The following is a 12,449-nucleotide window of genomic DNA, read 5'->3' on the forward strand; positions in this document are numbered from 1 at the left end:
TTTTGACATTTTCAGATTTGTTCAACATGATAGGGCATTTGTGAGAAATTTAAGCATTTGAAAAGAATGCATGACGGTTGGTTGTACACAATTATCCAAAGCAATTATAATGTAATGCAAAAGTAAGTGGAACCTATGTATTGGAGCAGTTGCAATAGCCAAAAAAAAAGTTGAATTGTTTCTGAAGTAGTCGTGTACAAACATATTTCTTTACATCTCAACAATTTTTCATTGTATAACTAGTTACAAACCCGTGCTTCGCACGGGTTCAGTAACATATTCGATAAAATATTACATTGAAAGGATAGATGTTAAAACGACGGAACATCATGATTCATTATAATATCTTAAAATGTAAACCTAAAAAACTATCAACCGTGTTTAACACATTACATTGAAGGGCAGTATAGAGGATCCTGATTTATTCCCATTCTAATCACATCAATTATATTTTATGATTGTCTTTTTTTTTAGACTCCGTATAAGCAAAACGCAACTGAATATGTCATGTATATGTTATGTAGTAATATAAACACATTTATTTATAAGTACAATGTAGTGCGTATTTACATGCATCATATTTGACCACATCAGACTTATTTTAGCAAGTTCTGATGTTAAACTTAATATATTACACTTAACCAAAGGCTGCCATGGTTGATGCATAACCAAAAGCCATTATGCGAAGGATCTTACAACTATAGACTGTAGATCGAATATCTTCGCAAGATACAACGGCATATCTTTCAAAAAATACCCAAGGCAAAAACCGATCACTTCCTCTTAATTTGCTTGCTCAACTTGCTGAAAGAAAGTTAGTCAGGTTACAATCGTCAGAGTGCAGCTTTCAAATTGTTTCGAATTATTATCACCCCAAACAGAGAAAGAATTCTGTTGCAATGAGAAGAATGAAAAATCATACATAAAATAATTTCTAAGCATCACAAAAGTAATAGTTTTCATATAGAGGCTACTCCACCAGCTTTGGGTAGAAAGCACTTGCATAACAATAGAATGAAATCACAAACAAAATTGCAACCAACATGATTGATGTTATGAAAGTTGGATCTAACGCTAATTGAACAATCTCCTGATAATAAGTTGCATTTTTTTCTTTACATACCGTGGGAGCATCAAGTGATTTTGACGACTTAACACAAACATTCATTTCCTGAAGATTGATTAACGGATTTGGAATATGGTCTACATTATTCTATGATAATAGAATGAAAAACTAAACATAAACAAAGCAAATTTAAATAGTTGAATAATTGTTAAATAAGAGGTGAAGCAAGCGCAACTAACCTCATTTGCCTCTACTTCCTCTAGTTCCATTCCAGCAGGATGAACACATCATTTTACATTTTGAAACACCTCCTTGAACACAACATTTGTTGTATTACATATCATCTTGTTTGATTTGTCATGTATTAATATTCTAAGACCTTCCTTGCTCTTGACTCTCGATAAAGCCACATACAATTGTCCATGACTAAAAACATCTTTTGGCAAATATAAACCTACATGATCCAAAGACTGACCTTGTGATTTATTGATTGTCATTGCAAACGATACAACAATCGGAAACTGCCTCCGCACAAGTTTAAATGGCCACGGTGATTGTGAAGGTGATAATGACATTCTTGGAATGTATACCTTGTTTCCAATATTTTTTCCAGTTATAATCTTGGCCTCAATAACATGATTAGCAAGCCTTGTGACTGTTAATCGAGTTCCATTGCATAAGCCTTCTGCTTGATCTAAATTTCTTAACAACATTATTGGTGTTCCAACTTTGAGTTTGATAGAATGATTAGGCAACCCAGATGTTTGAAGACAGTTAAGAAATTCTGGTGTCACCTGTTCAAAACCATCATTTTCAGTTGCTTCACCTCGATCTATGGAATTTGAACTAAAATATTCCTTTTCTTCTCCTGCACAATTAAAAACATATAAGCATTGATTTAGCAAATGTTTCAAACTAAAATATGGATTAGTATATTACCTGGGAGAAGGTCCAAAACATGGTTGTTAATATCATCAACAACCTGAATTGTTGAAGCCAATATAGCCCTATTCCTCAAGAAATTTCCGTCTTGAAAATTTTCCATTAAATTCGGATATGTGCTCTGAACAATTGCTTCAATGGGATTTGTAAAATCAGTTATTAAAAGCTCATGCGGGATCTCAATATCGTTGTAACCATCATTTCCTTCACCAATCTTTCCATCACCAACTCTCAAGATCCATTCAGAAAACTTTCTTGTCTCTTGTGAATTTTGTGATCGATCATTCGAGAGTCGCATATTCCTTGTCAATTTCAAAACTTTGCAGTGATTCCAAATATATGAGGCATTTATTGTAGAATGGATGATATCTGATCTATTTCCATTTGGTACAACCGGAAGTATTTGTCTAAAATCACCTCCAAACACTATAACTTTTCCACCGAAAATTAGTTTTGAAGGCTTTCCTCTCACGCTCATGATATCTCTCAAAGATTTATCTAAAGCCTCAAAACAAAATTTGTGTGCCATTGGTGCCTCATCCCATATAATCAACTTTGTTTGCTTTAAAAGTTCAGCCAACTCAGTTCCTTGTTCTATGTTGCAAATCGATGATTGAAGTGTAGGAACGGGGATTTTGAATCTTGAATGCGCAGTTCTTCCACCTGGCAATAATAAAGCAGCAATACCACTTGTTGCAACAGTGAGAACGATATCCTTTTTTGATCTTAACGCTGCAGCCAAAGTATTCCACATATATGTTTTCCCAGTTCCTCCATGGCCGTAAAGAAAAAAGACCCCACCTTGTTGTTTTGTCACTGCCTTCATGATCTCTTGATAAATGTCCCTTTGTTCATCTAACACAAAGGAAATAGAATAAAAAAAAAAATCAATGCATTATGAAAATATATTTTTGTAGAAAAGTTATTATAAAGTAGATATCAATCTAACCTGTTAATGAAGCAAACAACTGCTGAAAAACTTGTTTTTGAACAACAGGATCATAATTCCTTTCTTCGTATATTAATTTATTTCCAAAGAAATCTGTGACATAACCATTTGGATACGGCATGCATTTGAACTCTTTTAGGCTTTTTCCGTTAGACTGCAAATGCTTCTCAATCTCAATAAGTGTTAAATTTTGCAGTTCTTCATCCGTTAAGATTAAATCTGCAATAAAATATCAATGAATAAATGAGTAAATCAATCAATAAATCAATACAAATAAATTCAAATTGATTTCAACATTCTACCTGAGTTTCGTGTGAGCCTTCTTTGATCATAAAGAATTCCATCAGAAAGCAACTTCCAGGAGCTTTTCCAAACATGATTAGGCCTATCCATTGATCCGGATAATAACATGCACACAAACAGTTTTCTTAAAAAATTACCTGATCCCCATAGATGTGCTTCCTTTATTGCCTGAATAAATTCCCTATCATCTTGTAAAAATCCCATTGCAAAACATGCCTCTCGAAAAGTAAGATATTGGACTCCCTTAACAAATTTCAGTTCTTTATAAGATGTCGGACCCTTGACAACAGTTAGCATCATCCTCAAATAATACAACTCTCCAGTACTTTGAGGCACCCAAATGAGTCTCCCAATCGTGTAGCCCCTTTTCCGAGGTTTCCATGATCTTGTTTTCTTTACATAAACAAACCTTGAAACAAATTCACTATAAGTTAATGACCTTGCTTCTGGATACAACTTGTTAGCATTCATCCAAGAGGTAAACATTGATTCAGTTACACTTGGCTTAAGGAGAACATCACCAATTTGCTCATGATCTTTATAGTAAACACAATTTTCACCCTCATCATGAAAAAATAATCTCTCCACAGCAGGCTTTCTACCATGTATTGAATAAGAAAATATTCTCCAACATGCCTCACTTGCCGAAACATATCTACAATTGAGATATTGTTTGATTTCATCCAGTTGTCTATACTGAGAAGATGAGGCTTGATCTTCGTTTGGCTCAATCATAGCACTAATCCTGTCTGAACCCTTGTTAATGTATTTGAACAAATACTTGATTGATGAAGTTTGATTACACCATTCCATATTTATGTGAGCTTGATACTTCAAAAGCAAGGTTGGATTATGTGGAACAACATGAGAATTATCAAAAAGAATATCTCCTTTCTCTATAGTTCGACCATTTTTTCTTCTTTTGTAAATAGGGAACCCCTCCTGATCAACAATTGTCGATGCCTGAAATTTTTTTGGATAATACTTAGAACATTTTCCATCTCTCATGCATGGTGAATTCTGATTTGCCATACCGCATGGACCATGAATCATGTGTGCCTTTACCAAATCGTATAATTCTGGCTCCTTTATAGGATCAGGTATCTCTGCAGAAATGATTTTATCAATGTCATCTGGAGTAGGATATTTGTTTGATGGATGCAAGAAAAGCAGAATATGTGCATGAGGCAATCCTCTCTTTTGAAACTCAATTGTATAGAGATCTGTCAAAAACAAAAGAAACTATCAAGGTAAAATTTAAATAAAAAAAGAAGAAAATAATAAAGGTAATAGTATAAAAGAAACCATACATGCCAATACTTTCCCTAATATCTCTTTTTTGGTTAAATCCAACATTAGTTGATCAAATTTCATCTTAAAGATCCTTGCTACAATGTCGGGCCGATCATGTGCTTTTTGACGTAAAGGAGTCAACAATCTTAAAATTTCTGGCCATTTAGGATTACATGTAAAGGTAATGAATAAATCAGGAAACCCAACTTTGCTACATATAGCCATTCCATCAAAGTAAAGTTGATCCATAAAACGGCGACCTCCGACATAAGAAGATGGTAAAACATATCTTTTTCCTTTGGTAGATCCTTCAACACCAAGTTCTTGACCTTCATTATTAAGATTACTGTACTTTGAAACTCTAAGCTTTTTTTGATTTCTTCTAAGCCACCTCAGTTTCTCTGCCTCCAGCATTGTGAATCCATCCACACAAAATTCTTGAAACAATCTTCTTGATGATAACAATGTTTTGGCCTCAAATGCTCTCATCTGGATTCTATATGCAAGCCACTCTCTAATTGTTAACCTATTATGTTTGTTAACCTTTATAACATCCTGAAGTTTGTCAATATCTCTATGTGCAATATTGGGTCTATATCCATCTTCTCCATATGGGAAAAGTAAAGGATATTGATAAGCAAGGTAGCTAGTATGAAATTCATCAATCCTTTGTAAGTGACCGCCCCTTGCTTGAATAATAATATCTCTTTCTTCAGTATCATCCACATCTCCTACGATTAATGCGGCAACTTCAGATACAGTTGGGAGGTTGTAGACTCGACCATCAGTTTTTCTATCCGAAATTAACCTAAGTTTAAGATCAGGAACATGTATATCAGAATTTAATCTTTCCCTTGCCATTTTGAAAGACTTTGCATGAGTGTTACTTTCATATAACATCTTTGATAGATTTTCAACAATCATAGGATCAACATTTTTGTTATTCCTGTAAAAAAAAATGCATAAAAATGTGTGTGTATCAGAATATATACTAATAATATATTCGTCTGCACTAATAAATCCTAGACTTTAATTTCATTAAAGCATAAACACACTGTCATAGCAATAAAAAACAATCATTATCTGAGTAGTCTTAAATATGTATATAAAAGTAAATGGTAAGATTACCTTACTCCCTGAATTCGATTTTGTATTTCATTCTCTGTGTCGTAGATGTAAAGCTGAGCAAACCTAGGAGGCTCCCCATTCTTTGGCAACAAACTACCAATCCTATGACAAAATTGACCTTGAATTCTAACTGTAGGTGGACCTCTTCGACCATTAAAATCGGAATCAAATTTTGCCCCAGGCGAAGTAAATGCAAACATCATGTTATACATTCTAATTTGACTTAGAAAGTTTTTACTGTCTTGTGCGTCAAAATCAAACAACAAATGTCTCAATAACTCTGGAGGTTCTGGCAAAGTGGGCAGTTGAACCTTTCCTTTGCCGCAACACAAAGAAAACTCTGGATTCGCCGAATGCATACTCTTCTTGAGCCGCTCATTGTACCACAAACGGGCGCCACAATAACTGCATTCAAATAAAGGATCTCCAAGATCTTCATAACCTGTTACATTTATCAAAAATATCAAATTATAACGTAATTGCAATTTTGTTAAATTCATTCAAGTTATATTCATGAAAAATCTTACATCGATTAGATGATTCATTATTCTCTTTTTGTTTAAATTGTCTGTATCCATCATCATCCTCACTTGTAGAGTCATAGTTACTGCTAGAATCTGTGAAAGAAATTTTTTAACTATCAACGAACTATATGAATATATGAAACATGAAAATAACCTTTATCAACTAATGCATTGAATTACCTGAATTATCCCATGGATTATAATCGGAATCATTTTCATCTTCACTTTCATAGACATTATTGCTCTCTGGTACAATTACTTGAGAAATCGATTTTTGAGTTGAAAAATCTTTCTCAGTAGAACAACTTGGACCAACATCATACTCAAAATGATTCAAACCTCTCATTTCATCATACTCTACCACTTTAGTTTCACACATACGCATGCGTTTTAGGTAACCTGCATTATAAACATTAACTAATTTACTAAATATTGATTTAGGAAAGATTCATGTTAGATATATTTTAAAACAATGATATATTTAGATGTATATTTATTAAGCAATAGACCACAAAATAGTTATTATTCTAATTATTTAATCATTCATACCTTCATCACTCAGTTGATTAGATCCCAACAATTGAGACTGCATTGGAAATGATAAATCAGTCTCAATAGAACAACTTGTACCAACATTTTTCGTAAAACGGTCAAAGCTTCTCATTTCATCACATTGTACCATTTCAGTTTCATGCAAAGATTTGCGTTTTAGGCAATCTACATTAACAACATAAATCAATTAATTAAATATTGCTCTAACAAAGATTTAACTATCATGTATTTTTTTTTTAAATTACAAAATGAAAATATATGAAATAATAAAGCATCAAAATAGATATTACTTTCACTAAATCACCATACTTACTGTCATTACTAATGAATTGATTGGATCCCGAGAATTGAGAGACACTTCGTATAAAATTCATTGCTTTTGACGTTGGACAAATATTGTTTTTTGGTCTGCCAGGTCCCTTTCTTTTGTCCAAAACATTGTTTTCAATTTGAATAACGGAAGAGAGATTACTTCGACGTTTGTTTCGTCGAATATCCATCCTTCTTGCTCTTCTATGTTTTGCTTCTAATCTTTTTAGTTCCCTTTCATGAACCATGGATCCTCCCACTAAAACAGACAAAGAAAACAAAATCATCAGCATCATAGTTACCAACAAACTATTTTTTATCTTAATCTAACATGACAATTACAAATAGAGTGTTTAAATACATGGATTCATCATAGATGATAGGATACACCAGTGATAAAAAAAAATCGTAATCATTACAAAATAACAAACAAATTCTTTTTCAAACATTGAACATACGCACACAAAAAAAATAAGGGGGCGGGCTTAAATCAAATCAGTTAATATTTGAATTATAAAGGAATCAATAATTATGAGCTGAGAATTTTCAAAATTAATTCAACTTCCCAACATATGTTTTCTATGAATCCAGAAATAATATGACATTCACTTTTAATTAACTCAATTTTCCAACAAATTTTTTCTATGAATCCAAAAATAGTCACATTCACTCTTGTGAGAATCAACATGTATTTTTTATTGAACAAAGAGAGCTTCTTTCAACAATGATGGCCATCTGTCATCATCATCGTCATGACCTTATAGAAAGAACTATACAAATAGCATTATCAAATCTTTCTAAAATATTAAGATGATGTGCAGAGAGTCCAAAATTAGACAAAGTTCATTCATTGCAAGGATAATAGAATTTAGAAACATATTAGGGTAATTAGATGCAACTTATTTAATTACAGAAATATTAACTGTGGCAAGTTACATTGTTATAGATAATATATTACAATCGACCAAAATAAGCCACATTTGTTGCATAGTCGAGAGCCATTCTACGAAGCTTAAAAACACTATTATAGACCAAGGATGAAACAACTTCGCACATTAGAACAGCATATCCTCAAAAAGACAAGCAAGGATGGAACTGATTACTCCTTCTTAATGCATTTAGCCAGCTTAGTGGAAGACAATGATGTGGGATTGTGATCATTAGATGCAATATTGCCTTCGCATTTCTCAGCAAGCGAACGTTTTGTAGGAGTCAAGCTAGCAATTTGATCCGAACCATTTTGAGCATAAACAGAGGCAGACTCCTCCTAACAAAAGAGTTAAAAATTTAATTATTTTATGCTGAAAATATAACTTATACCCTTCTTAATCATATTATTGTTGACAAACGAATTTCTCTAAAGACCTAGCAATATCAAGTGCAAAGTTATGTGGACACATCTTTGGGATGCATTTCATCACAAAAGGAAAAATCTACTTACATTTAAACCAACAGAAAAATGAATCTTTATTTCAATTCATAACATAATTTTATTCTCATTAAGATATATTATCCTACCTTTATATGCATATGTTAGATATGTATACCTCTACTACTCTATATCAAGATTAAAATAATCTAAAAAAAAAAAAAGAATGCTAACATACCATGGGAATGGGAATTGATTTGAGGCATTCAGCTGGAGAAATCAACTCTTTGACTTTCACTGACAAATTTGGATTACCACGGACCACATTCTATCACAAGAACATGGAAAAGGAAATAGCATTTAGAAAATACATTATCAAATAAATTTAAGCTACCGCACATAGTCACATCAAATTGTGAGAATGCAGCCACTATTATGAAACCCATTTCAAACTCCTTTTTACCCTAATCCTAAAGTTAGCACGTAAAAACATCTTTACAGGTAGAATATTTGTCTTTTTAGTGCTAACTGCCTCACGGCATTGTAAAAGGTTCATTGCCTCTGAATTCAAGTCCTCATCATTTTAGTCCTCATTACTATAATCAATATGAGGAGTAAGATGAACACCTAACATCACACAATCCAAACAAATTATAAACAATTCCAATTGACTTTTAGAAAATAATTTAACATTATTTCAAAACTGATAATAACATCACTTAGACCAGAAGATTTTACCCTACACTATCCTATACATTGACCAAAAATATTTGAAGCAATAATATAGACATACCACAGGAACTGGAACTGTTTTTGAACATTCAGCAGAAGAATTCATCTTCTCGGGTTCAAGTGATTGGCTTGGATTATTATGGACAATATTCTATGACAACATAATAAATAAAAAAAATATAAGTCAGAATTAAATGAATAAATAGATAAATCAACTGAACATAGAGAAAAATGATAAGCAAATGCAATAAACTTCATCAACCTCTTGCACATCTGATTGCTCATTAGGCTGAAGGTGACGCTTGATTCTTTGAATGACAGCAGGATCAGAAGTAAATCCTTGCACAGATGACTGCTGATAATACGGCTGATACTTTACACGTAGAGCCAACTCAAGACCGAGTAAATTGTCCAAATGTTTGGGATATATCATCGGATCATCCTCACCAACCTTTATAAATAGACATAATTGTAAAAGCCAAAACTCCTACAAACAGAGCTGCTATATATTCAAAATAGAAAGAAAAAAAAAATTCACAATTAGATTTACCTCTTGCATAGTCTTTCTAAGAGTATCAGCAGTGACACCAAGAATCTGAACAACTTCCTTGTCCCAAAAGACAAAATCAGCTTTATCACCTTCATACACAACTTGTACAATCACCCTATATCTGTCAAAAAAGGTATATTTTATGATAAAAAGAAATTTTCATAATAAGAAAACAAATACCAAACAAAAAATCATCAATTAATCTCATAAACGTTCAAATAAACAACCTTGTAAACGGAACCTCAACATCCTCTCCACATCCACATTTATAGCTACCATTGTTCAACCTTGAAGATCTTGGACATTTAGGACAGCTCTCATAATACCAGCCAAACTGGTTAGGATTAAACTTGTTCGTTTTCCCAACAGTAATGCAAAATGTGGTCTAGCATAAATCATACAAATAAGTTAGCAAACAAAAGCATCATTAACAAAATGTTTAAAAATATACTCATATCCAAACCAAACTAACCTGCATGAAGTTCCTAAATTCACCAATTGGCCGAACCTGAGAGAGATTTGAAAATTCATCGTTTTGAGATCTCTGAGAAGAACTCGAACCTTCACACAGATTTCGACCAAGGCCATGACCTTGAGCTTGAACACTACAAAATTAAGGCATTTATCTAATATGACACTTTATGATCTCAAACAATTGTATCAACACACATATGCATGCCACAATTATGAGATATTTAAGGAGAAAATTGAGTAATTGCAACAAACATCCAATTTGATGCGCAAGAAACGAATAAGTTGACACTTGCTTGTACAAATCAGAACCTAGAACATCAAAAATAAATATACAAACTGACACCTAAAATGGACATTTCATGATGTACTTACGTAGCCATAAATCTCTTAACAACTGGATGCTTCGAATTGATAAACAACTTTGAGCCGGACCAATTGTTACAAATATCCGGCTTACCGTTATCTGAACAATAAGAACCAACAAATTAAAACCCCAAAAAAAAAAAAAAAAAGACCAGAAAGAACTATTGAAAGAATATACAACAAAAAAAATTAACCTGCAAGCTTGCACTGTGCATGAGTTAAAATCAACACAACAGGGCCCGAATCGTCTCGTTCAGCCAGAAATTTCATCAATTCCAGAGAATAATTATCCCATAACGTCGCATCAACCAAATTTCCACTGTGCCATCAAGAAGATTCTCAAATACATATCAAATAAAAAGAAAATTACACAAACCAACATTCAAAAACCATAAAAGCATACATTTCATCTCTGAGCACAAGATTAGTGCAAGGCTTTTTTCCAGAGCCTAAAGCCGAGGTCTTCACAATCTCATGAATCAGGCCAATGATTTCTTAAAAAAATATATGACCATCATTAGCAACTTCATAGCTAAAAAACCAAAAACAAAGAAATTCAAACAATAAAGAATCATATCCATATACCATACAAAACATCCGGTTTGAAATTCCCATCTTCAATCTCCTTAAAGGACTTGAATCTGAATTCATGACACGGAATGTCAGTCAGCTTGTCATTTCTTGTCACCTTCGAACCAACGCCAAACACCACCTTAAACGGATGATCTACATGCTTGAACGCATCGTCATTATCAAACACAAGACAATTGTGCAAAACATAAGTCTTGTTATCTTCAAGCAATGACTTCCAGCGCTGAAGGTCTTTGTACCGAGTTACAGCATGGATCCGATCGCCCTAAATCCATAACCAAGAAAAAAGAGTGAAGATATATCAAGATGAATAACTACAATGAAAAAAATAGTTTTCTTTTTTCAAAACAAAAAAACAAAAAAAACAGGCCCTAAATCATCAAGATGAGGATCATGGTCATATCTTAGAAGTTCAATACCATATACATTGGATTGCCTTGAGCACAACAAAGATCTGTAAAATCAAATGTCTACACGCTAAACCACTATGAGCTTGCTTAATTTGTATTGGTAAATTCAATTTCAATTTGAAAGGCTCAAGCCACATGATATCACAGCTTAAACAAAAAAAAAACACCAATATTTCTGCTCAAATCTAATTATAATGTAATTTTGGTTATATACTTAAAGATAGCATCAAGAAAATTGTGGTCACATATTTCTAGTTGATACTAATTGATATTAAGCTGGTTCGACATACATAAGATCCTTAGCAATAATCCAAACAGTAAAATTACTCACGCAAGAATCACAGAGGCGCATATAAATTACATCAAACAGAACCGCAACAATCCATCATACTGAAAACACAAAATACATAGTGGAACTACTAAAAGAACATATCACACTTGATCCATTACATAAACACCAAGTCACTAAATCAAAAATAACTTCTCTAACCTTCGTATCGCCAATGATCAGCTCCATGTGTCGGTTCCCATTGCTAGCCGTAACAATCCATGAGTCAAGAACCCTAAAGGGAATTTTCCAGACATTCAAATCCTTTTTCAAATCCTTGATACAGTCAAAATCCCTAGACATTGAGAATCCTATAGAAAAATACACCAATTCACCATAAAACCATTTTGAAATAAAATCACATTGTTGATTGAATAAATCATTGAATAAAAAATCTGGAATCTACATAATGCACCCCAAAATGCCTAAAACATCCATAATGTAACCAAATGTTTCTAACTTTCCACAATGCAAATCTTCTAACAACCCATTCACCCACAATTTTATCATAGTTTAACCCACCAAAATCCATTGAAAATGCTTCCAACACCAAATAAGAAAAAACA

General features: G+C 33.0%; 2 protein-coding genes across 2 annotated transcripts; both read right to left on the bottom strand.

The window, feature by feature from the left end:
- Window positions 1-819: 819 nt before the first annotated feature.
- Window positions 820-6,887, bottom strand: LOC112422823 (uncharacterized). The gene is made up of 12 exons (XM_024786502.2): window positions 6,755-6,887; window positions 6,386-6,604; window positions 6,209-6,298; window positions 5,682-6,123; window positions 4,571-5,499; window positions 3,398-4,483; window positions 2,958-3,176; window positions 2,006-2,863; window positions 1,446-1,934; window positions 1,306-1,325; window positions 1,124-1,213; window positions 820-891 (listed from the first exon to the last, which is right to left on the bottom strand). The coding sequence occupies exons 1-12, from the start codon at window positions 6,885-6,887 to the stop codon at window positions 820-822; spliced, it is 4,647 nt and encodes a 1,548-aa protein (XP_024642270.2).
- A 1,102-nt stretch (window positions 6,888-7,989) lies between these two features.
- On the bottom strand, window positions 7,990-12,186 carry LOC120576078 (replication protein A 70 kDa DNA-binding subunit B). The gene is made up of 12 exons (XM_039827049.1): window positions 12,046-12,186; window positions 11,140-11,410; window positions 10,958-11,048; window positions 10,749-10,873; window positions 10,564-10,654; window positions 10,190-10,322; window positions 9,945-10,102; window positions 9,718-9,838; window positions 9,430-9,618; window positions 9,229-9,318; window positions 8,674-8,763; window positions 7,990-8,333 (listed from the first exon to the last, which is right to left on the bottom strand). Exons 1-12 carry the CDS (start codon window positions 12,184-12,186, stop codon window positions 8,166-8,168), a joined length of 1,668 nt encoding a protein of 555 aa, XP_039682983.1. The 3' UTR covers window positions 7,990-8,165.
- Window positions 12,187-12,449: the final 263 nt, after the last annotated feature.

The sequence above is a fragment of the Medicago truncatula genome, chromosome 6 (assembly GCF_003473485.1).
Source record: "Medicago truncatula cultivar Jemalong A17 chromosome 6, MtrunA17r5.0-ANR, whole genome shotgun sequence".
NCBI lineage: Eukaryota > Viridiplantae > Streptophyta > Magnoliopsida > Fabales > Fabaceae > Medicago > Medicago truncatula.